This window comes from Schistocerca gregaria, chromosome 2 (assembly GCF_023897955.1).
Source record: "Schistocerca gregaria isolate iqSchGreg1 chromosome 2, iqSchGreg1.2, whole genome shotgun sequence".
NCBI lineage: Eukaryota > Metazoa > Arthropoda > Insecta > Orthoptera > Acrididae > Schistocerca > Schistocerca gregaria.
The window spans coordinates 210,996,711-211,024,421 of NC_064921.1; the positions used below are offsets into that span (position 1 = coordinate 210,996,711).

At 40.2% G+C, this 27,711-nt stretch overlaps 1 protein-coding gene across 1 annotated transcript in view; it reads left to right on the forward strand.

The window, feature by feature from the left end:
• Positions 1 to 221: 221 nt before the first annotated feature.
• The window catches only part of LOC126335702 (Down syndrome cell adhesion molecule-like protein Dscam2), a 1,471,118-nt gene continuing 1,443,628 nt past the window's right edge, over positions 222 to 27,711 (forward strand). Inside the window, exon 1 of the mRNA XM_049999160.1 lies at positions 222 to 328. Coding sequence (XP_049855117.1) covers positions 222 to 328 — 107 coding nt within the window. The remainder of the gene's footprint in view (positions 329 to 27,711) is intronic.

Genomic DNA, 27,711 nt, shown 5'->3' on the forward strand with positions numbered 1-27,711 from the left:
AATGAGTTAGTTAGTAGTAATAAACTGTCAAAGTTTTACTGGGAAACAGTGTTTGCATAAAGCTACTTCAGACATTCATGTGTTTACCATTTACAGGAAAGCAATATTTTGGGAAGCCACAGTTTCAGTGTCCACCTTCATTGCTCAGTTGTCAGTGCGTCTCACTGCCACATATTTTGTCCTCGATTGGAGGATTTTAATAGGATCCTATCAGCTTCGTGATGGTGGATGAGGAGCACCTGAAATCCGACAAAGACCGGGACATCAATGTGCGGATCCCATTCCGCTTCATGCAGCAACCGAATGATGCAATTGGGCAAGGAACCCTGTAACTGACCACTAGAGTTTCTAGCTAACAATACTTGTAGGAATGTTATGTAAAAATAAATATTTTATTTCTTAAATCTGATTACCTATTTCTTCACTTTGCCATATCACATATCATTAAGAAATAATTACCCAGTTCACAAGAAAAATCTCTGAATCAGGAACAAACACAGCAACAGTTACAAAAGTTAGACTCAATGAAACAAACGCTTGAACAAACACGTGAAGATTTACATAACATCAAATCGAAATGTCAAAAAGTTTATAATGACGTAAAAACACAAATTTGTGACCATTTTCCACCTATTTTCACATCATGAAAATGCATTACAAAATGATGATGCAGCTATAAAACAATTGCAAACAATTGTTCATCAAAATCACTACACCTTGCAAGCTAAAACTGACTCAGTTGCATCTACCGATTCAGTTACGCAACTTGCAGAAAGTCAGGAAAACTTAAAGGACACAGTAGATACGTGGTTCAGAAAAACACACGGAGGAAATCAGTTCATAATCAGAAGATTCCATGTTCGAATGTGGCAAGGTCGCCATATGAAACTTCCTCTTAGAAAAAATATGAAATGACTGTGCTGGTAAACTTCTACGTTATTTGATACATAGACAACTGAATAAAACTGATTTTTGTGAGGTAAGTGATTCGTGAAAGGTATAGGTCATTGTTAGTCAGGGCCATTCTTTTGTAGGGATTATTGAAAGTCAGATTGCATTGCGCTAGAAAAAATATTGTTTGTCAGTTTAGTGATGATCAGAATAAATAAGGAGAGAAACGTCTGAGTACGTTCAGTTTTGGTCAGCTGATTGAAAATCAGATAACGTACAAGTTTACTAGCACAATCATTCACAATATTTCTAAGGGGACGTTTCAACTTACCTCATAAAAAAAGTCTTTGTACTTGTACTACTGCAATACAGCGAACGCTTATACTGCCAGGTAAATAAAAGATTCCAACTGCTGAAGACACTAGCTGCTGATAGGCGTAGTTAGCAAATGAAAGAATCTCATAGAGAACAAACAAAGTATTACCCTAATAATGTTCAAACATCATCATATATATCGTCGTTGAAGAAACAATACAGCGTAAGTAGCAAAATAAGAATTTTTCACGACAGACAGAAAACTATCTAAAACGCCTAATACATTTCACAGCGGCGCTAAATGTGCATCGTAGCATTACAAGGTACTATTGGATCAAATAAAAATGTGACACAAAAAAAAGTTTAATTACGGCACATACCCGGAATTGTCTCGGTATTTATGCCGTAATCTGTTACTTACGCGGTACTTTTTTGTCAGTCTCCCGACACGACTTGACACATTTACGTTGGTATTTGGTGCTGAGAAAGCTAGTAAGAATACGTTTTGGAGCATTAATCATTTTTATTGAAAGATTTCATAGAAACATTTTAAATAAATATACTGTTTACATAGTTCCGATAATGTCTGCACATTTCTTCAAGAAAGATCCTAAACGTCACTCGAAGCAGCAACAGAGAATTACACTGCACTCATACTCGTCACATAGTTACCTTTGCGATAATTTTCATTCATAAGGAATGTTGTCATAATAACTGTAACAGTCTTTAGGAAGAACAGATTTAAGTTGTTGTAAATGATCCCATTTATATTTCTTGGGTTTCAGTCTTGCCTTGTATAGTTTCGGGAAGCAAATATCTCCAAGAATTTGCCTCGGACGCCTCGGTAATTCTTGCCACACTTCGTTGAAAGAGCACTTGTAAATAATACCATTTGGACGATACTGTAGCGCCCTCAGATCGGTAACTGTAGACTCATTTTTACAGCTCTTTCAGGCATAACTGAGTCGTAGAGCCACAAACTTTTCTGGGCGTAGTTGATAAAAATGGAATTATGTGGGTAATGGACTTCGTATGGCTGTGGCATTTTTCTTGCTTCTTTAGATATCATAGCGTATTGGCTAGGAAGTGTAACTTCAAGTCCTTTAAGCTTGGAACTCAATGAAACTGTGAACTGAGTCACATTCCTTCTGAGTATGGCCTTTCTCCAAAAACTTTTGTGTAATCAGTACTCCAGTATCAATTGCTAATATTAAAAGAGCATTTCATAATATCACATTTCTGTTGTGATATGTGCAGCCGTCCGAATACAGAATGACTTGTACAGGGCTTTCCTTAATGGTTATGGATAGGATGTCCACGGTGCATGAGGCGAAACATGACGCAATCAAATCACATTGCGTTTCATCGAACGTACTGCTTCACGACTTTCTAAATTATACATTGTAACGTTATGAACAGTCTACTTTGCTTTATAATAAACTGCAATTGTCCTTAAAAATGGAGCTATTTTCACGGCCTTTAAGTCATGGTGTACATGAGCAGAGCTTCTGCTGGGCTTATTTCTTGTCAGCATCTTTTTGCGTCTTTGCCTGCCCTTTCCGTTCTGTATGTTGCTTCCACGCATCTTCACTCAAGTTATCAAGCCCGTAACTACAACAAAAGTCACACTGGTCTTTCTTGGGACGAAATAAGCTAATATTACCATCTTCTACAATAAAGTTAAAGGTAGCCCGACTTAATGGTGAAACCTTCACCGCATGACATTTTTCCACGTAAGAGTCCATACAGCTGTTGTTTGGATTGTAGAAAAGGCTCAAGGTACAACTTCGAGGAGGATTTCCTGCCGTAATGCGACAGAAGTTTCTGAAGAAAGTCTAGGAATTCTTTCACGAAGGATCTCTCATCTTCCTTCTTCGTCTATTTGATTCTAGCTAGTGACGATTCTGTATCAGGACTCATCCCATGTGTGGAACTACCTAGCCAATATCGGCTATCCCAAGAGTATTAATCTTTTTCCATACTTTATGTTTCTCCAGCTCATTTTTCAAATGATAAATGAGCGTCCCTTTTCTCCTGGGTTCGCCAGTGTTCTTCCATGGACGTTTGGTTGGAATTACGTCCGCAAGGTTGATAACGTAAATCTTCCTCTCATCCTATGACATCGTTTCCCAAAATGTGTTAAATATTTCCTGCCTATCATCAGCAGAAAACTGATGACGCTTCCTTTGAACGGATTTCTGGCACATCGTCGAAGTGCATGTTGGACCTAATTTTCGTGCCTCTCTTGGAGCATCATGAGTGATTTTACCAATTCGACTTCTTTTGTATCTAATATACCCCTGTTCACGCACACTCAGAATTTTATGGGCATTTTTCTTGCAATCTTCAGGATGTTGTTTACATTTTCTTTTCTTGTCACTGATTTCGTCACCATAAAATTCTTGGCCTACACTGTCAGCATCATTGTTGCTCCCGTGATCTTCCGATAATTTATCCACAGTGTTTGGCAAACAATGAGCACCATCGCATAGCAATGAGAGTGAAATACTGTCGTTTCTAGAGGAAACTGCGACGGTGGTTTCGTTTTGAGCATTGTTGGATACATCCACTGAATTTTCTAGATGGAAAAATATTTATAAATTAATTTAAGCAGACAAAGCTGAAGCTCAAATCCATGTATTTGTGAGAACTACGGCATCAATAATACTATTAACAATAATCCCAAGATAATTTATCTGCGTCATTAGATGCTGCAGGAACAGTAACTGAGAACTCCATATACGAAATTAATTCCTCTTCGGTAAATGTAACTTCAGCGTTATTACTTTTCTCGCCTGTTGTTTGTTCTGCACTTACGGGAGATCCAACAAGAAAGTGGACAGTCTAGAAATCTTTGGCAGAAATGAATGAAGCACAGAACAAGTGATTGTGGGCGTTCTGATTTATATCACAATAAGACGCCTGCGGAGCTACTAACATTCAAAGATGAAGAATAAAACAGTTTTCTTTCCGCTGTCAGTCACTGTCAGGAACGATTCTCCGCTTTCAAAAGCTGATTTCACTTGCGAAACAATTTCTTCTTCAGTAAAAAGATCGTCATCTATATCTCTGGCCAATATCACGAATGAAGATACAAGCATGGAACCACTTTCGAGCACTAACAAATACGTAATAAGGGAGTGCGCGCTTTTGTATTTACGCGGTATTGTTTACAGTATCCATAGACTGTAGATACGCGGTATTTAATTCTCTATAGTTCAGCGGTACTGCCATCTATTCATTTGCTGTGTCACATACGCGGTTTTGTTTTAGATAATTTTTTCATGGTAAATAATTAAAAATTTTGCATATTGGCATTAAGAGCAGATTCGCGCAGGTCAACGACATCATCTGACTGAAAAACGAAAAATCGGCAATTTGTCAGTTACGCGGTATTGTTTCTTCATCGACAATATATCTATCAATTCATTACATCCATTTTTACAAATTTCCTTTTTCTGGCGGACACACGTCCAGATCATCCGCTTATAGTAACCTCTCAGAACTCTGGCACCTTTCTCTCCACATCCACCACTGCTGGTCGCTCACCTCCAGCGGTCCCACGCTACGCGCTGTTCACATCCAACTGCCCAACACTACACAAGCAAATATTGCAACAATGAGTCCAACCAGTCACAAACTTCACACAGCACAGTTAGTGATTTACATACAGAGCTCTACGTGGCGTTACCAACATAAAAACCTAAACAACCTACTTACAACCGTCCAATGATGTCCCATAAGTCGTCGACTGGACGCATTTGGTGATGGAGCAGGCCAAGGCAACATGTTGACTCACTGTGGAGCTTGTTGAGTTACAACAGTTGTACGTGAGGGAGCATTATCATGTCGAAAAACACCCCCTAGAATATAGTTTATGAATGACCGTACAACATGTTAAATCACGAGACTGACTCCCAAAACTACAACCACGGTGCGTGGGAAAACGGAGAAAGTTTCCCTGCTGTCATACGAAATTGCACGCCACACTACTAATCCACGTGTAGGTTCCGCGAGTTTAGCATGCAGACAAGTTGGTATCAGCCACTCAAAAGACCTCTTTATAACCAACACATTGCAATGATTGGCACCGAGGCAGAACCGGCTTTCGTCAGGAAACCCGAAAGAGACCTCCAATCAGCTCTCGCATTTGGCGGTAGTTTTGAGTCAGTGAAATGCACCATGAAAGACGTCTGTCTCGGACCTGTCCTTGAAGTAAATCATTTGTAACAATTACTTGTGTTATTGTGGTGTGAACTGCTGCTCAGACTGCTGCTGCAAATGCAGTGCGATGCGCCAGAGACATTCCCCATGATTCCACGTCGCCGTCAGGAGCCAGGTCATTTTACGACCATAGATTCTCGTGACCACAGCTGCCAACAGTAATGTGCGGTGGCTACATTGCTGCCAACCGTTTCTGCGCTGTCACAGAAGAAATATCCGGCTTTTCGTTGTCCTATGATGCGATGTCGTTCAGACTCAGTGAGGTGTTGATAATGGCGTCTTTGTCACCTTAAAGCAGTTCTTGACAAACACCAACTCACCATGTCCGGTCTCATAGGTAACTAACGCTCGCGAACGTTACAAGCTGTATTAAAAGCAAACCTATTTTTTATCCTCATACTGGAGGTACTAGCGCCACTCTTACGCGACTGTTGTGAAATTTGAATAGGCATCATCTTTCCTTCTTGTTGTTGCGATTTTTTTCCGTCACTACATTTCGTCGAAAATAAAGATGAAATTAAAATATTCCGACTTGTTGCATTACTCCTTTTAGCTGAAACTTTTGTTTGTGTATATAACAAAAAACGTTGGAAAAATAATTTACGCGCAGAACACAAGGAACAGTCTTACACAAGCATCGTAACACATTTTCGAACGTGCATCTGTCGCTATCGTGAAGCAGATACTTCCAAGCAGTCGAATGTGTCTCGTTGAAATGAAAACATATGTAGTTCATTCTTCGGTTGTCAAATGAAATAATAAATAAGCGAACTAACACCATGTTACAAAATCTATTATATCTATACATAGCGGAGTCACAGTAACTACAGACTGGTAAAAATGAACTTAAAATGACAGTGCGTACATCTGATGCAAACAAGCGTGTGTGTGGTTTAAGTAAGTGCTAGCTGATAGGCTTCCGGGTAGTCCAAACTGTATCTTTGGCATCGTGGCCAACTTCCGACTTTGCAATCTCTGCACGTGCGTCCTATAGCAGCAGCACAGCGAGGCACTGAGCATGCGACTGGACGAGATCAGAATGCTAACGTCGCGGTTGTCCCTGGAGATTACAGCGGCGAATTACAAGCTGAACGTTGGAGCAACTGGATCAGCGACATTTGCGGCGCACAGTGAACGGCTACCCTGGTGACTAATTCAGCGAAAACATTGCCTTCCAGTAGCACTAAAGCTGTGGAGGACATAGTGCATCGTTTGGTGGGACGGTATTTGAACGCAAGTGTTAGTAGTCGGTTCCTGAACGTTACTGGAGCAGTTTGCCAAATTATAGGGAACGTTGCTTCGATTAACGCGAAGCTCAACGTTTTGGTTACGCTCTAGTAGGTTATTATCGGAACAAGTTAACTGTTGAGAAACTTCTCCTATACTAATTATAATTTTAAGATGATAATGAAGTCAAAATAATTTAAATGTTGTATTTTTGTATTTTGTGGTATGCCAAGAGCAAAATATAGTCGCCAGATTATAAGTTATTACTTTTTTAATTGCACGGTCAAGGAACTCCTCTCAGGCTATCACGTACGGCATTTATCGTCCTCGTACTCTGAGAAACTCCTGAACGTCACACAAACAACAAGGGAAGAGTGAATATTGTTCCTGTAATGGATACACAAATTTCCACGAATGATGAAATAGGAAAATATTGTATAGATTTGACGCAGGGAAAGATCGATTCAAGAAAAAAACGAAAAAGTGGAGATGTGGAAGAAGCCTCCAAACGTAGCCTGAGAAATATGTTACCATGCCGGACACACATGTTGAGTCAGTTAATGAAGACATTTTGGCGGAGGATGGTATGAAAGTATACGTCTTCTTAATGAATCCATCTCAAGCGCTATGGCTGACAAATGTGGTACCCGGGCAGCCAGTCAGGATCCGTACGTTCCTCAAGGATTTTGTGAGTTTAGCCGCTGTCTAGAGTTACATTATCCTGTTGGAATTTCCATGTAAGTGGCACAGAGCTGAGGTCATTAGAAAAGAATTCACAGGAACAACAGGTGAAATCCGCATCTGTCCATGTACATTTATCTTTGCACAAATTCTTAATGGATCTTGCGTTTAGTTCCATTTGATTCTTCGACGCGTTCCCAGCTTCCTTCCAATCAACCGACCTTTAAAATATAGCCTTCTTCACAGACCCTAAGATGCCAATTCGTAAGAGATGCAAACCAACACTGACAACGATAGTTCAAATATACCTGACGACGTCGCAAGCAGGAGATGAAGACAAAGTATATGAGGATCTCGAACGGGTAATTCAGAACGTAAAGGAGATGAAAATTTTATAGCCATGGAGGAGTTGAACGCGGTAGTAGGGCATGAAGGAACGTTTACGGGAGAATATGGGCTAGGTACTAGGAATGAGAGAAGAAATAGACTAATTGAGCTCTCCAACAAATTTCAGTTAGTCATAGCGAATAATCTGTTCAAGAAATATATGATGGAGAGGTGTACTTGGAAACGGTCGAGGGATACGTGAAGATTTCAGTTAGATTGCACCATGATTGTGCTGTGAGGTATACCCAGGAGCAGATCACAATTTAGTAATGGTGAAGAGTAGGCTGAAGTTCAAGAGACTAATAAGGAAGAATCAGTGAGTAGAGAAGTGAGATACGGAAGCGCTAATGAATGAACAGATACGTTTGAAGATCTCTCAGGCTACAGATATAATAGTTAATAGTTAAGTTGGTATCTCAGTTGAAGACTAATGGACATCTCTGAAAAGGGCAATCACAGACGTTGGTGAGAAAAACGTAGGTGCAACCAAGCTAATTCTTAAGAAACCATAGGTAACACAACAAATACCTCAGTTGATTGACTCATCATGTAGGAAAGTTTAAAAAACCTTCGGTGAAATTAAAAGCAATGACTGTAACATTAGGAGTGCAGTGGGAATTCCACTGTAAAATGCAGAGGAGAGAGAGAGGGTAATTGGAAAGATCTCTGTGAGGGGAGATCTTGTTTGCTGAGGTGATAGAAGAAGAAACAAGTGTCGATAGAAGAGATAGGGTGTCGAGTATTAGAATCAGAATTTCTAAGAGCTGTGAAGGACTAAAGATCAAATAACGCATTCTGAATTTCCAAAATCGTTGGGGGAAGTGGCCAAGAAACGACTATTCGCGTTGGTGTATAGCCATGTGACTTTCCGAGAAACATCACCCAACAATCCCAAGGTTGCAAGAGCTGACATGTGCGAGAATTATCGCACGATCACTTTAACATTTTATGCATCCAAGTTGCTGACGAGAGTAATATACAAAAGAATGGAAAAGAAAATTAAAGATATGTTAGATGCGGAAAGTTTAAATGTAGGAAAGGTAAAGGCACTAGAGGGCCACTTTGGACGTTGTGGTTCATAATGGGTGCAAGACTAAAGAAAAATCAAGACATTTTCTTGGGATCTGTGGCCTGGAAAAAGAGTTCAGCAATGTCAAGTGGTGCAAGAGGTTAAAAATTCTAAAAATATAAGGATAAGGTACAGGGAAATACGGATAACATACAGTATGTACAAGAAACAAGAAGGAACAATAAGAGAGGAAGACCAAGAATAAATTGCTCGGATTAAAAAGACTCTAAGACAGGTATGTAGTCTTTTGTCTCCACTATTGAATCTATGCATCAAAGAAGCAGTGAGGGAATTAAGGAAATGTTTAAAGGGTGGGATTGAGATTGAAGGTGGAAGGTTATAAGTTACAAGATTCGCTGCTGACACTGCTATTCTGAGTGAAAGTGAAGAAGAATTACAGAATGTTTAGAACGGAAAGAACAATCTAATGAGCACGGAATATGGATTAAGATTATACTGAATACAGACAAAAGCAACCAGATGTAAAAGAAATGGGAACAGCGAAAAGCTTAACATCAGAATGAAGGATCATGAAGTAGACAAAGTTAAGGAATTCTGTTGTCTAGGCAACAAATAACCTATGATGGACGGAGGCAGGAGCCCATAAAAAGCAAAGAGGGCATTCCTGCACAAGAATAATCTACTAGTATCAAACATAGTATTTAATTTGAATAAGAAATTTTTGAGAATGTATGTTTCGAGGACAGCATTGTATGGTAGTGAAACATGGTCGTGGAAAATCTGGAAGAGAAGAGAATCATAGCAATTAACATGTGATGCTCGACATGAATTTCAAGATTAGGTAGACTGGCAATGTATGGAATGAGGATGCTCTGCGCAAAATCGGAGAGGTAAACAATATATGGAAAACACTGACAACAGAATCGAACAGGGTGGTAGGACTTATGTTTAGACATCACTGAGTAGCTTCAATGGTACTGGAGGGAACTGTAGAGGGCAAAGCTACAGAGGTAGACACGGAATACATCCAGAATACAAATGCTGCTCCGGGATGAGGAGATTGAAAAAGGAGTGGAGTTGGTGGCTGGCAGCATCAAACCAGTCAGAAGACTGACTGACGACATAAAAAAAAAAGTCTGCCTCCTGATGCCTTCGTTTCATGTTTACACCCGATTTTCCTATCTAGGGATTTATGCCCCTCTTTTACGAGAGGCTTTCAATAGGTTAAGCAACTTATTTCTATCTCGGCTAATTTCGGTTGAGAAAATGCGGAATTTATTGTGTATCTTCGTGGAATGTTTTCGCCTCAGCAGATAGCTCTCCCTGAATTTCTATTGGTGAAAAATCAGACCATTGCAGATATTGGTAGATGCTTCCAGAATGTCACCGGAGACCTGGCGGTGAATCGTGGTGAGTCATTCGTCTGTTATCACAACATGGTGGCACAAGCCTGTGTGATCTCCCGCTTGAGCCGGCCGCTGTGCTCGAGTGGTTCTAGGCGCTTCATTCCGGATCCGCGCGACTGCTACGGTCGCAGGTTCGAATCCTGCCTCTGGCATGGATGTGTGTGATGTCCTTAAGTTAGTTAGGTTTAAGTAGTTCTAAGACAAGGGGACTGATGACCTCGGATGTTGAGTCCCATAGTGCTCAGAGCCATTTTCTCCCGCTTGCTGGCCGGCTGCGCACAGCGGTGTCTCTTTCAGTGCTGGAACGTGCGGGCAATCTCATTCGAAGTGATCGACGGATCACAAACACCACTCTTCTTAACTGGATGTCTTTGTTGGTGGTAGTACTGAGACACTTTTCCACCAGTTTGGATGCTGAAAGGTGTGTGCCCGCTGGATATCTCGCCGCCTAAAACAAGACCATAAAAACCAACGAAGAACGATCTGAGCTAAATTTCTTGGGAGTCAAGATGCTGATCGTGACAATTTTTCGTTGATCATCTTTAACGAGAGAAAAAAAAAAATATGAAATATTTATTATGTAAAAATGTGAATGGATGAAAAGATGGGGATTAAATGGCTTTAAATATTTATGTTATTTACTCTTTCAGTACGAACTTTGTTGTAGAGCCCCTTATTTACGTGTGGTAATAAAAATTCATTTCCACAGAATTAAGCACATTTAAAATTACGTGAAGCTTAGCAACCCTCTCATGATGATAAATTCAAATAACTGATTAATAACATTTATTTGAAACTTATTTAAATTAAATTTTTTTGCCTATTTCAGCCTTGGCACACATTTTCTAGATGCAGTGGGTTTTTAAATATTTACTGAATTCTTTGACGGCGTTAGCTATGGAACACAAGACTGTCTCTGTTAGCATAAAATGGTTAAATATTGCCAAGCCGACTTGAACATTTAATTATCATTGACAAAACGCACTTCACAATACGTTTAAGTTATTTGCTTTAGAAATGGAAAGAACCAACAGATTAACAACGTCAACGTTATTTATCCGCTTATGAATGCACAAATGTAAAACCAGTAATAAATTCAGTCAGCCTCAGGATCGCTGTAAAAGAAAAATATTTCGTAATTGACTGCTAATTTTACCTGCTCCCGATTTACGGGTTTCGTTAATTTTATAGCGGAACAATTTTTTAAATGTGCCGCTGCTGCAAATCGTTCGGTCGGGGCACAGCCCAGCAACAAAAACGATAATCGCTAAAAGTGCTGAAAATTCTTTAAAGAAATATTATAGATTACATGGGCAAGCTAATTTACATTAATAATACACAATTTTGATAAATTGTAATGTATTTAGACCATAACAATAATTTAAATTACACACCTGTACAATTTCTCCTCTAATGGCGGCTAAAGATGGATACAGACAAACGAAGTCTACTCATTCATATAATGCTACGTCACAGGTTAATCTTTCTCTCAGCTCTCGAGGAAGACGACGAAGAATACACATTATGTAGCGCTAGTTATATTATTGCAGATTACGAATGTCTCTTTGTAATCTTATAACATTATTTTCCTCTGTAGCTATATTTTACATTTTTTCATCGCAGATATTAACATATTTCGTAATTACATTATGAGTATAGAAATATTACAATTACGAATTGCTTCATAGCGGCGTACATAGTACAATTAAATGTCATTTCATTTTATTAATAGTGTGTGTGCTGCCAGGGAACGTCACACATCGTCACAGGCGATGAAACATATGTGCACCACTTCGAACCGGAAACAAAACGGCAATAACTGGAGTGGCGGCACAGCCTCTATTCTCCGAAGAAACAGATCAAATCCACATCCTCAACCGGCAGTGTCATGGCGACAGCCTTCTGGGACTCTGAAGGAATTGTTCTGTTTCATGTTCTCTCCCTTATGGTGCAACGATGAGGTCGAAAGTGTATTGTGCTGTCCCTAGAAAATTGAAAAAAACGATTTCAGGGTATTCGTTGCACCTAAAATGAAAAGAAACTAATTTCTCATTCTCCGTAACTACCTAAGAAATCACAAAAGTTAGCACGACCGAGAAGATCTCACTAAATTTTCTGAAATTTCTTTCTCGTTCACCCTACAGCATCGATCTCGTACTTTCCGACTTCCATCCGTTTGGTGCAGTCTGTTAGGCCCAAAGAGGGATGCTCTCAGCGCAAAAGAGTACTTTGATTTGAAATAACTTCTGGGAATTCAGCCAGGTGACACTTTCAGCGACCGCCGATGTTTCGGCGGGAGAACACCCCGCCATTTTCAACCCTGCAACGGACAGGCGACGTACATGGAAATTTGAAACCTCGGTTCTCGGCCTGAAGCAGGAAAGATAAAACACACACTGAACCCTAGAGCCACCAAAGATGACCAAAGTCAGAGCTATCGATGGTGAGACTACGAATTCACAGGGGAGGTAGCATTGACTCTGTCCCTCTGTTTTTTGACAAGGGAGAGAGCCGGATTCCAAACAGAGTTTAAACAGAAATCCCCATCCCTGATAACGAGATTGCTCGCTAATTTAATCTCAACTGCCCACTAAATAACACTGTCCCGATAGCTGGACGTGCATGCCAATATCTTGGTGTTATTATATAACATGTGGTCACCAGTATTCAAGCAATGTTCGGCATTAGCAGATCTTCTTGGTTGCTGTAATCGTGTGTGCCGTTTATGCTCAGTACATCGGTCCTCCACGGTCCTGATAGTTTGACCAATATATGCCATGCCACAGCTACAGGGAATGCGATATACACCCGCCTTAAACAGCCCAAGATCATCCTTAACGGAACTCAAAAGCGCTCTAATTTTAGATGGAGGTGGGAAAACACATTTCACACCGTACTTCCGTAAGTCTACTGCCTTTTTGCCTTACGTAGGGAACACGTGCAGCAAGATCGGTCGTATTTTACACCATGCTGCCACCTACAGGCCATTCTGCATGCCGTTTGTAGCACGCTTACCAAATTACATGATAACGGCGTGAAATTTCGATTAGTTATTACAAATTTAAGATTTTCATTTGACTCACCCTCGTATTTAGGAGCAACTGTGTACTCGAGATTGTGAATAAGGCTGTTTTGCAAATTATTCTTGGTGGAAAAATAACTTTGCATCAGTATCTTTTAATGAGAAGGTGACACATTTTATAAGAAATATGCCCTGGAATTTAATCGAGAAAATATTTTTGTGTTCGTTACTGTCAGAAACTGTAGTTATTTCTAAATTAGTCACTATGGCGTCAGTTTTAACTTTGAAAATCTTGTCAACTACAGAGGAATTACAGGTGTTATGAACGGTAATAAATTTTATCATATTCATTTCTTCATTGAGATTGTCAGGCGAGAAAGATACAGCAACTTCACGATGAATGGCTTAATGGCAAAATGCTTTTTTATGGATTGAGGTTGAACTCAATGGCTATTAATTGTAATAAACATTGTGAAGAAAAAGGACTTTTGCCAAGTTACATTAAATCCTATACCTTCAGACAGTGCATCCAAAATCCAAAAACCTTTCAGTGCGTAGCTCAAAAAATTATTTCCTACTAAATTATTGCTTTATAGAAGAAAAAGGACAGATCAAATAGAGAGGCCTATGTTTTGTATCTTGAACTCACTAAAATATTTCGCTGACATTTTAATTTTCAAATTGAGTTATTTCGGTATTTTATTAATGAAGGGGTGGATAACTATAAGCCTTGTGTTGCAAAAAGACACGAGACGAAACTGGTTGATCTTAACATTATTTTACCTGTAAAAGCAGCTCATTGTTAATAGTTTTCAAAGCTCTGAAAATAAATTCAACTTAATTCTGAATAAGACGAAATAGGTTTTGCAAAGAAGAACTGCCTTGTTGGAAGAAGGGTTTCATACAATGTAATGCCTAACCTGCCAGACAAAAACGTTGTGGAAAGTAAAATTGTACATCTTAAAATAGACCTTTATAGCGTCAAAATGGACGTTTCTCGACAAGTGAGGGTAGCTCATGACTTAAGTTGTATTTTTGAGAAACATGCAGACAAAAAAATCCTGTCCATATTATTGTGATAAGAAATTGATTAGAAACATTAATGTCGAGCTGAAAGAAAACAATCCCCTTATAATGAAACCTGATTAAGTGACGGCTGTAATCGTTGCTGCTCAGAACGAATATGAGTCTGAAACATTAAAAAATTTTGGAGAGAATAATGTTTCGGAGTAAAAGAGCATCTGACCCTCATGATAAACAAGAAATTAGGCTTGCCATTAACAGCACTACGCATTTATTTACACCATTTCATAGAAAAAAAGCATATTAATATGAACCTACAGGCCCCAAAATTGCGTTTACAATTTAAAATACATAAAAATCATCATTCTATACGTCCTATTGTGAACAGTATGGATAATGCATTTCGTGAGCTAGTATGATAAAATAAAAATAAAACATTTGTCTCTGAAGTAGTTGATCTGTCATCAAGAGTCAAAATCTAACCAATAAAATCAAATAAATGCAGTGTAATCAAGATACTAAATCATTTTCATTAGATATTAGGAAACTTGATACTAAAGTACCACTGACGTCGTTGAGAAAAATATACCAACTTTTAAGAAAGATATTTCTGACGAACAAATTACTGACTTAATTCGTTTACTAATAACAGTCGTAAAAAACAACTATTTTGTTTTCAGTGGCAAACTATACAATCAGCCTGATGGACTGGCAATGAGTAAGCCACAGTCAGGCATCTTGACCGATATTTTCATCAATTCTCTGGAAGAGAAACTCTTAAATAATTTTTAAGCTGCTTATCTGGATATTTTGTCATATTCTTGGTAGGCAGACGCCGTTTTGATCATGTACAGTGGTTCCCAGGAAGGAATTCATCATTTGTTTTGAAATTTTCGGTGGTCTTCATGAAAAAACCAACTAAACTTGAGAATCAGAACATAACGATCGCAAGTTTAATTACTTTGCGTTCAGTATTGCTATGCACAACGACCAAGTATCTTCGGTGCTTTCCGAAAAGCAACTAATATAGATCAAATTGTGCCCGCTTGTTGAGTGCATCCTAATTCCCATAAAGAAGCATTTTTCCATTGAGCCATTCATCCTGTAGTTTCTGTACCTTTATCACCTGACAAGCCCAATGAAGAGATAAATATAATAAAAACTAACGCGATTAATAACGGCTATGATCACTCGATACTTGGCAAGACCTTTAAATTTAAAACTGACGCTAAAGTGGCGAATTTAGGCAACACCACTGACAGTAACGAGCATCAACATGATTCCTTGATTCCATTTATAAGTCCTTTTCTTATGAAAAGTCGTCTTTTTATTAAAAAAATCGGATGCAAAGTTATCTTTTCCACCAACAATAATTTGCAAAAAAGTCTTATTCACAGTCTCGTGTCCACAACTGCTCCTATTCATAGATATGTGCTAAGGTCTGGGCAAGGTAGCTCCAGAAAATAGTCGGTAGTTGCCAACCGCAAGGTGCAAAGAGTATAACATCTATGAATAGGAGGTTCTTTGATGGTTAAGAGAGCTGGACGCAGGAAAAAAAAACGAGGAGTCGCAGGTAGGTGTGTGGAGGAAGCAGACATGGGCAGGCAGCTTTAAGGTAGGAGTCGCAGCTAGGTGCCCAGAGGTGGCAGATGTGTGGTGACAGTGTTACGGTAGGTCGCTGCCCCTGACCAAACTTTAGCACATAAATGAGAGAAGATACATAATCATTTCAACTTGGTTTTTGTTAGATAATTTTCAGAGTTGTATGTCCAAGGTTTGACGTAGTAAGTGTTTAGCAAAATTTTTGGTAAGAGTGATTCGTGCTACAAAAATGTTTGAAATGGTAGGTTTGGTGTATGAATTAAAATTTTAACAATATGTGTATTAAGATCAACATTGTGTTTAAATCTAACAGCCTGAATCATAATCCACATCCTTTGCTTACATTGGATATGAAAATGAGTATTAGAGTAAAGGATACAATTTTGGTTAGCTACTTTCACTTGGCGACCCTGCCAGGGTAAATAAATATTCACAAGTTTAGTATCAAACTCAATATTGCGCAAGTAGCGATGCACCGCACAGCTGAAACAGTGGTGTAGCAGCAAATTCAATACTATGCAACTAGCTATGCAGCATGCAGCTGAAACAGCGGTGTAGCAGCAGATGCAATATTATGCAACTAGCTATGCAGTGCACAGCTGAAACAGTGGTGTTGAAAGGAATTCTCGAAAACAAAGTCCACAGTTACAGAAAATATATCCAAGAATGTACCCACAGAGGATGTTGACAAGTGGAAGCATCATTGTAAATTTTGTAAATTAATGATTTAACAAACCTGCATCTGACTGCGTCTGTGAATTTGTTTCTTGCTCTCTTCCATTTTGCCAGAAATGCAACATGTATTTGACTCAGCAATAAAATTTAAGAGGATAATGCCTTTTGTGCAATAGCATTAAGATGGTACTGGAAAATCAACTTTTGTTTACTTGGTTCTTTCATTGGTGAGTAACTTTACTCTACTACTCATTTTCATATTTAGTTTAAGCAAAGGATGTGGATTATGATTCAGGCTGTTAGATTTAAACACAATGTTGATCTTAATATATATATATATAGTTAAAATTTTAAGTCATACACAGAACCTACCGTTTCAAACATTTATGTAGCACGAATCACTCTTACAAAAAATTTTACTAAACGCTTACTGCGTCAAACCTTGGACATACAAATCGTAACTCAGAACAATATCTAACAAAAACCAATTTGAAATGATTGTATATCTTCTCTCATTTATTTACTAAAGTTTGGACAGGGGCAGCGCCCTACCTTAACCCTGTCACCACACGTCTGCCATCTCTGGGCACCTAGATGCGACACCTACTTTAAAGCTGTCTGCCCACGTCTGCTTGCTCCAGGCACCTACCTGCAACTCCTCGGTTTTTTACTGCATTTGTGCCCGGCTCTCTTAGCCATCAAAGAACCTCCTACTCAAAAATATTATACTCGTTCCACCTTGCTGTTGGCAGCTACCGACTATTTTCTGGAGCTACCCTGATCAGACCTTAGCACATACCTATCACTATATACAATTCAGGAGCGTAAAAAAACACATTTGTTTAGTTTATCATTAATTATATAGGACAAACAAGAAGATCATTTAGTGTGAGATGTAAAGAACAGTTGTTGGATAAAAGAGACAATAATCCACTTTTGCTAATCAATGGTCTATTTCCAGTCACAAACCAAAAGGCATTAAAGAAATTTTCATCGTTCGTAGAAAAAAGGAAGATCCTAGTCTCGACATAGTCGAAGAGCTATAGATATTCAGGAACATTTCTAAGAACGATGGTCTCATCCTCAACGATTTTAGTCACGTAATAAATATTTTTTCAATGGTTTTAGTCCACTACCCGCTGAATTTTGATTCCTCTATTTGTTACTATATTTTTCTGCCTCTAGTTCCAAAACATCATTTTCTTCAAATTCCATACGCGTGTACTACTGAATGAATACTCTATGTACAAATTTTCTATCTTATTCTGTCCTTTACCTAATAGCAATTTGTGCAATGCCTAATAGATGGCTCTTATACTTCTTCTGATTGAATACTGTGATTTTTCAAAAATACAATAAGCTCTCTTCCTTTGTAATTAGTTTTCTAATTAACTGCCATTTTTTATATATTCCTGTTCTAATTTTTCAAATGGATACATGTCTCTATCCACTCCGATACACGATGCAACTCGTATTGTGTTTGTGGCAGGAATGAAGCCACTGAGACAATCAGTCTGGTGATGCTCCTGGCTAGGCAATAACGTGTTTTATTTTATGTTTGACTCTAACACAGCTACTCTAAATTCTAACCGTTCTTTTCTCATAATGTAATTTTACGTAATTAACCTTTGTACGTCATGCTAACTGTCATCTTGGTTAGTGTTTCTACCTCATACTTAATTTTATATGTATTATTTTATAGGGCTTCTTAATACCTCATTCTGATGAAAACACCCTTAGCAAGTGTAGAAACCTAGGGCAACGTACGAAACAGTCACCTGAAACATGTTGGCTGTATAATTTCCATGATTTCTGACAGTCAGTCGCTCAATCGTCATACAAGATGTTTCCGTAAGGTGATGGACTGTGCGGCTGGTACCGGCGGAGGTTCGAGTTCTTCTTCGGGCATGGGTGTGTGTTTTTGTCCTTAGGATACTTTCGGTTAAGTATTGTGTAAGCTTAGTGACTGATCACCTTAGCAGTTAAGTCCCATAAGATTTCACACACATTTGAACATTTTTGTTTCCATAAGAGCGTGAAAAACTGTAACTTGATGCAGAGGGTTCTCCACTCAACAATTTGAAGTACGGAACCAAGGGCTGGAGAAGCCATTTTAAGGAGATATGGAAGTAAACTTGTCCACCGCTTTCGCTAGCATTACTGGTTTCCTGCTGATTAACAAGTAACATACGTAGAAGTTTATACGTGCGGTACTTTCTATTTACACGTACATTCTTTATTTCCTACAAGGAAACGAGGAAGACGAGCCTGATTGCTCGGTAGTATTTCCTGGTCTCTGGATTGGGAGGGAGGTCCTAGTCCATGGCCTGTGAGATCACCTGACCGGAAACCCCTGGATTATTTCCTGTGGGGATATTAAAAATCACTTGTTTATGAGACCAGTGGATATGGAAATGGAGTTAGTTGCTAGAATTGTACCTTCCTGTGATGTAATTCGCAACACACCAGTGGTATTTGTCAGGGTGCGCCAGAACTTTGCTCGCCGATTTCATGTGTGCATTGAGGTTTATGGCCGTCAGTTTCTACAGCATTTCTAAGATTAGGTACAAATGGTATGTTCATTGAGTCATTGATGCTATTTGCAGTTAACTGTAACTAATTTAAATAAAAGAGTATACAGTACTGTGATTTTGTACTAATATCTCCTTCAGCTGGCTTCTCCCACCCGTGGTTCCCTACCTCAAATAGTTCAGTGGAGCATCCTCTATGTCCTGCTAAATTTTTGCACGCTTTTACCGAAATACCCTGTATAGATCTGGTGAGGACGTGTACGTACTGTATAATGTCAACGTCGACCAATGAGAAGCGGTTTACATGAATTACGTACCATTTGAATACACAATTTATCTGAAAGTGAGTAATTACAAAAAGTTGTGCCTATGTGACAGAACAGGTTGTTAAGATTAGTAACTTTAGTAAGATTATTTAAAAATGATTTCTCTTATTTCTTGTAGAACCATCTAGCTCTGTAAGACTTGCGATCAAATAAGGCAGATGGCATGGAAAACATTTCTTTGGAATTTCCAAAATCACTGGGGAAGAGGCGACCAATGTATTATTTTGATTGGCGAGTACAACGTATAATGCTCGAGACGCATCAGACTTCCGAAAAAATGCCATCTACACAATCTCGAAGACAGCGAGGTCAGGTATCTTTAAGAACTATCGGACAATCAGATTAATATTTCATGACCTGAAGCTGATGTCAGGAATAAGAACAGAACAGAAAGTAAAACTAAGGATCAGTTAAATAACTCTTATATTCACTTATTGAATGTAAAGGCATAAGAGAGGCAGTTATAATGTTTCATTTGGGAATAGAAGCAAAACATAAGATAAAAATCAAGACAACGTTACTCGAGTTGTCGACTAAGGCAGACGTTCGCCAATGTAAAAATGGAGCAATGTGTTGGAAATTCTAGGAACAAGAGGGGTAAGGTGTTTGAAAACGGGTAGTATGCAACATGTACAATCAACAGCGACGGGGGCAATATGTAGTAGTTTAACCTGTATATGAGGTGACCGATATAACTGAAAGTTTCGTGTGTGGCATTAAAACTCACAGTGAAAGGATGTCAAAGGTAAGTTGACTGATAGCATTGTTACTCTTAGTAAAATTACAGAAGATTTAGGGTATCTATTGAATGGAATGAACAGTTCTACAAGCACGGAATAATGACTGCAGTTAAGGCGAAGGGAGATAAAATAGTGAGGGATAGCAGCAACGTTATTTACTGATAGACTTGATATGAAAATTTGGAGCCTCTATGTAGACAAACTGAAGGAATTCTGCTACCCTGACAGGGCAAATAACACATGATACGCGAGGCAAGATTGACATTAACAGACTAGCTCAAGCAAAGAGGATCCCCTGACCAGAAGATGTCTACTAACGTCAAACACCGCCATAAATTCGAGGGTCGCTTTGCTGAGACCCAGTATTGTATGGAAGTTAACCATGAATGTGAGAAAACCTGGAAACAAAAGAAGCGAAGCGTTTGGGATGTGGTGCTATAGAAGCGTTGAAAGATGGACTGATAAGATAAGAAATTAGGAGATGCTCAGCATAATAAGCGGAGAATGGAATATGTGGAGAACAATGGCAAGAAGAAGCGACAGGATGATAGGATGTTCGTTAAGCCATCAAGAAGTAACCATGTTACTTGCAGCCGGTACCTGTTGAGCGTAAAAACAGAGAGTAGAATATATCCGGCAAATGACAGGACGTTGAGTGTAAGTGCTACTATGATGTGCAGAGTATGGCATGTGATCGAGGTTTTGCCGAGTAATTCAGTGAAACGACTAACGGGAAATAAACACTGATATACAGAGGCCCGTCTTCGAAATGCTCCAAGCAAGACCCCCACTGCCGTACGCCCAGCACACGGTCATACTGATTTGAGTTTCTGAACGTTCACCAAGGTCGTTTTCAAAATGATACTTTAATAGTCGCTCGGTACAACAGAGATGGTAGCCTGCATTTGATCTACCTAAAGGCATCGAAAATCAGTTAAAATCACATCTCTGTGACAACTCATGAGAAACTTAATAATGATGTTATCCTCATTCTAAGAACGGAATTGCCGGCACTACTGAGACATGTAGTGTTCTGCTTCGTTCTCTTTGAATCGTGACACGGTGTACTCCGAGACAGCGGACATAGTTTCTACTTGTAGGGGTACAGTACCGGTCATTTAAAGCAGTTATTCAATTATTGCGTGCCCTTTACGGTTTACCAGATTACACTGAAAGACAGAGAGTAGCGTAGTAGCTACATAAAGAGAAAGATTTTATGCGTTAATGACTTGATTAAGAAGATCAATACGGCTAACAGCGTGATGGTAAGAACAGAACAGCATTTGGAATGTAGCAGAGTACTAGGAATTGTAATTAATGTTACACCAAATAGATAATAATTAGCCTGTTAGGCAGCGTGAGCCACGCACCCACTCCACTCACGAATTTCATCTCCGTATCTCTGTCGCTAATTATCGAACATTAAAAATTGCTAACTGAGGTGCAAAATTAACATCACTTTTTGTTTATTTATTCATTGCACTTTGGAAACCCGCGCTGTGTATCTAAAACCTGTCGTGCAGTAACACAGATAATTCGCTAAATAAAAGTACTTTTTAATTATAACCAATTGTAATGCAATAATAAATATATTAATTTTTACAGTATATTTAACAATTCATACCTATTAAGAAATGAATGTATTTATGTGGGTATATGAATGTTCCACGTCTTAGCCTAAGCCTCTGGACCGATTTCAACCAAAATTAGCAACATATCCCTTAATGTTTAGCAACAATAGATGCCGGAGGGAGAACCACTTATCTATCATAGTTCAGTAGATATCACGCCATAAACTATGAGACGTGTGAAAAACTGCCGCTTTGTGCACTACGTTTAAATTTATTACTTCTTTACTAGTAACTCTATTTGCAACAGCTTGTGCAGACAGTACCCACTTATGTCACTGATTGCATCTACACAAGTATATCATTGTGTGTCATATTATAAAGGAAATATGAAGTCCTAAACACTGAGTTGCGTGAAAAGAATGCCACTTCATGCATGAAGTTTTAATACATTATTTCCTTTACTACTAAGACACTCCCACACTAGAGTCACCTTAATGCAAACTCTGATACCTGACAGTGCCGTTGACAGCTCTCAACCGTGATACGTGAACGGCCGTAGGCGAAACCATTAGCGGTTTTATAGGGCTATGGAGAGACATTGCTATATAGAGGTTAACAAAATCGCGCTGTAGACACGCAAAGCGGCTGCTCCCAGAGAACAGAAACTATGTTTCTATATAAAAAAACAGTCGTATGTACAGAATGTTCTTTATTAACTTAAGAACCACGCGTTTAGCCCGCATAGGTCATCTTCAGGTTATGGAGGAAGACGATATTACAATAAATCCTGCGTGGCCCTATTCTGGACTTCTATAAAAGAAAAATACGCTTAAAAAACCTACCGAATATAATTGTATGGAGCAAACATATTGTAACTCACGTTAAAAGATCAGAAATCGTCTGTTAAGTAGCATCCGTTGAGACGCCTGTCCGTATTTACGTAGTGTGTACATATGGATGAGAGGAGCTCATGCCAAATATTAGGCTAGTAGTAATGAAAGGCGTCATGCGGTGATGCCGTCGGGTTTACTTCTTATAACGGAGTATCATTCAAATAGTAACGGATAAATTAAGAAATAAATGAAACATCATAGATCATATGAGAATATACACAAAGCAGGACATACCAGATTGAAAGCTATGTGCAGAGACGTAGAAAACACTTTTGCTAAAATGTGGTGTTAGAGAATAATAACTAATCCCCTCCCCCCTCAGCAAATTTCCAGCACATTTTCAACGAGAATGATGGGTGCAGTTGATGGTGCTACTGTATCGAACTGTTTAAATAAAGACTTATGTCCAGTTCGTAGGAGGAGGTGACTTAGGTTAGTGGAGGTAGCCCAACTGCCCTTTCTTTCCCACCATTTTCTTAGTTTAGTATAGGTAGCTCAATTGACCTATCTTCCTGCCAACATTGAAACTTCCCGAGAGTTTGTAGGAGGGGGTGACTTAGGTTAGTGAAAGTAGACCAATTTTGTATGACGGTACTCGCATCATCAGCTGACGTTACGTGACGTTACGTACTTGCGTCATGGCCGCCGTATTGGATAACGGTACTTTGGGGTGACCCACTGGGGGTGGCGTCCTCCTGGGATGGTGCCCCTCTTGCTCCACGTACTCCTTGTGTAATGGCTTCGATGTCGACGACATGTTAAACCTTGATGTTCTTTCCTCTAAGCTGAATAACTGCTGGATGGTCGCTCGCGCATTTGGACGTGCTGCAGTACGTCTTCCCAAACAGTACGCTTGATGACATTCCGAGATTTCACACCTCCCCCCCCCCCCCCCCCCCCCCTTCCACTCGGGCTACCAAGTCGTGCTGGACTAAGGGACTAAGGTGGCGGGGAGTCAAAAACTATCTAATCTTTTCTATCACCTTTCAACTTTCTTCAATTTCAACAGAGTACAATTATTCTCATTTAACGTCTTTAGTTTCCGTTAGTTATTTTTCTCTGTAAACGTAATCATTACTTCGTTTTTTATTCCTGAAAACAATATTTGATTATGCTAACGCACTATTTACGTTATCACATGAAAAGCTGTAAAATCTATGACCGGTTATTAAAATAGTAGGCAAGAGGACTCTGAATACGCAGTAAATGAGAAGAAATGAAATGTAAAGAACTGCTGCACAAGGCTGCCGAAAGGCAGAATTCATAAAAAAAGACGAGTCTAAATCAGTAGATAAATATTTGAATTAAGTACATGGACGCTACAAGCGCATGGCGGTCCTACGAAATATTTAGGTGCGTTGCTGCTTCAAAAAGAAGAGTATTTTCACATTCATTTACAAAACACACGCTACGTTAGATCATCTGATACGCTTTGCTCGGATCCTGGAAGGATTTTTTTTATACCGTCCACCGAATGCTATTTGATAAATCGGATGGTCTCACACTAAATCATTTGAGCTTGACAGTAATTCTCTCTCTTTTTCGTGGCGCTATTTCCGACTTCGGTTTCCAAACATGATGGACACTAGCACATCCTGGCTTTAGCAATTATTATTTTCTGTGGTCGGATGCCATTCCTGTGCTCCATATCGTGATTTATGCCGCAGATGGAGGCAGAGTTTTGTACGTCACCTGTCAGGGAAGCGGCTAAACTTCGTTCTGCTGTTTTTCGTATTTAGCATTTCGTGTTTTGAAACGGATATGTTCTACTTGTGGAGTATGTGATCCGTTGATGATACACGGCGATCGAAACGTGGAAGGACTTGGGAGATATTTGTGGCAAGTACAATTTGCGATGTTTCAGGAAATGCTCGGGTGTATTAATGGTAAACGATGCCCTGCTACATAGAATAAGCTGATCATCTGTCATTCTGAAACGTGTACCTGACGAAATGTTAATTTGGCACACTGAAGTGATTGAACTAAGGTTTCACTTCCCTGTCTCTCAAACGAGCACGTAGCGTGGACCTATTGAGATCTAGTTACATATAAAACATTGGGTGAAATGATGCTCCGAGATGAAGAAGGCACAGGAGAGGAAATCGTGACAAGTCGCTTCGAGTGAATTAGGAGACTGCTGACGTTTCGAGGAACCTCATTCGATGAGAGGTTTAATGGAGAAGGCTAAAAAGTTCCTGTCAAACGAATATGTAGATGCATATGATGAGGACTAAGTTGAGAAAAACATCGTATCACAAATCTTTACATACGAATTTCAATCCCAGGTTTGTAGATGTTCTTCATCTGTCAGAAAATTTCAGAACAGCGTTAATTTATTTGCATAGGTGAAGGACTATCCTGTGCTAATGTGTACTGCATTATGCTTAGTTATACGTATTTCATCACTGCACCGTACTTCATCCACTGCTTTTTCGCGTAAGTTAGTTGGTGCAGCATCTGCGGTATACAAAGCAGCATTAAAACAGCGTCAAAGGCCACATTGAAATACTACGTGAAATCACATACATGAACTTGGAAAGTTCTTTCACCACTGCTTGAATACAGAGAAACGTTTTGACGCTCTAACAACCGGAGTTTTCTTTCAGACGCCTACTGCTTAGCTACAAAGAATAATTTTGATTAATTCATTCTGCGAACTAACACGAAAGACTGCCTGGAAGCGAAAGACGCTGTTTCTTATTATTAGGAATCCAGAAAACCTGTCAGTGGCTCGAATACAAGGACTGACAAGAGTAAACGTGGATCCATTTTCTTCATCGTGAAAATTAAACTAAAGGAAATTATAATCAAAATATCCACGGGTGTACTGCCGGTCTATAGTGTCCAACGGGCACAATATTTCGGCGATCAAACATGTCGCCATCATCAGATGAACTGACGCACTGAGCTCCTGTGAACGCGCCGGCACGGAGATCCGTACGCTATGGCTGCTCAGGGGGAACTGGGTTCGGTCGCGGCGGCGGCCGATTTAAATACCCTCCGCCAGCGGCGCGCTCCCTTCGCCGTCCGCGCCCCGGTAGCGCGGTGGAACAGATTGCGACGGCGTCTGAGATGACGTCGGTGTGATGGCTCTGTCCGCCGTGGTCGTCACAACTATGCGTTTGCTCGATTTACTCTTGATTAACCCAATCGCTGGTTCCCATGCCTTGCTAAGATTATAGCCACAGTCACGGTTTATGAGGTCGTCATTGGTGCGAATATCGATGGCCTCTCTAACAACGCTGTCCCAGTATCTCGACGTCTGTACCAGAATCCTCGTGCGGTCATACTCCATAGCGTGATTTTCCGACAAACAATGTACAGCGACCGCCGACTTGCTCGGATACATCAGTCGAGTGTGCCTCTGGTGTTCACGGCATCGATCCTCGACGGTACGCATCGTCTGACCAATATACGACTTGCCACATTGACACGGAATCTGGTACACACCGGCCTTCCTCAAACCGAGCTCATCTTTGGCGCTCCCCACCAGTGCACGAATTTTATTCGGAGGACAAAACACAGTTCCGACCCGGTGTTTCTTCAGAATGTCGGCGATTTTCCCCGAGAGTGCGCCTGTGTATGGAATAAATGCAGTGCCTACCTCCTCCCTCATGACTTCATCCATCTCAACGGGTTGTGCTGCAGTGGTTGGGCGGAGAGCACGTTGGATCTGCCACTCCGAGTACCCATTTTTTCGAAACACAGTTCTCAGATGTTCCAATTCCTGGGGTAGACTCTCTGTGTCAGAGGTAGTGCGCGCCCTATGTACTAGAGTTTTAAGTACCCCATTCCTCTGTGAAGGGTGGTGGCAGCTGTCTGCGTGCAAATACAGGAAATTAATTATGATGTCATTAGAATTATTATAGTGGAAAAGATAGGACATTCAATAGTACAGCATAAGGCTACGACAGTTATAGCAAGCTAAGGGTAAAAAATAAAATACCTAGAAAACTCTTCTGCTTAACGTGGAGCTGCCTCACTGCCATTTCGTGCATATTAGCAGCTGTACCGTATGTTTCATCAGTCCTCGTACACACATCAAGAAAGTTTAGCATCACCCTGTTCCCAAAACTTCTGAAGATAGATGTTGACGGTGGATACTGTGCACAGACACAGTCCCTTTGAATGTTCAGAGATGTCACTAAACCAACCCAAAGATGTAGACAACCGTGCATGAGCAGCGCCTGTTAGACGGAGGGGGTCCGACAGCTGATCAGTTACAGTCATTCCTCCAGGAAGGAGGTACACGGCAAGCGTTTTCTGTAGATGAACCATACCTAGACGGTCGATGACACGCCTGACTCAGACTGCCCAAGGGCTACTACTCCCGTGGATGACCGCTAACTACAGATTATGGCTCGGAGGAACCCTGTCAGGAACGCCACCATGTTGAATAATGCTTTCGTGCAGACACACAAGGTCATCTTACGACTCAAGCTGTGCACAATAGGCTACATGATACGCAACTTCACTCCCGATGTCCATGGGGTGGTCCATCTTTGCAACCACGACACCATGCAGCAGGCTACAGATGAACCCAACAACATGCCGAATGGACAGCTCACGATTGGCATCACGTTCTCTTCACCGATTGTGTATTGAGTGTCGCAATACGGTCAGGCTAAACGCCTTAGACACACTGTGCAGGGAGTGCCGCAATGTGGATGTTCCCTGCTGTTTTTGGGTGGCATTATGTGGGGCTGATGTATGCCACTGGTGGTCATGGATGGCGATATAACGGCTGTACGATACATGAATGATATCCTCCGGACGATAGTGCAAACATATCGGCAGCACATTGGCGAGGCATTCGTCTTCATGGACGATAATTCGCGCCCCCATCGTGCCTGTTTTGTGAATGAATTCCTGCATGATAACCACATTGCTCGACTAGAGTGGCCAGCCTTTTCTCCAGACGTGAACCCTATCGAACATGACTGGGACAGATGGAAAAGGGCTATTTATGGACGACGTGACCCACCAACCACACTGAGAGATCGACGCCGAAATGCCGTTGTGGAGTGGGACAATCTGGACGACATGCTTGATGAACTTGTGGATAGTACGCCACGACGAATACATGCATGCATCAATGTAAGAGGACGTGCTACTGCGTATTAGAGGTACCGGTGTGTACAGCAATAAGGACCACCTCCTCTGATGT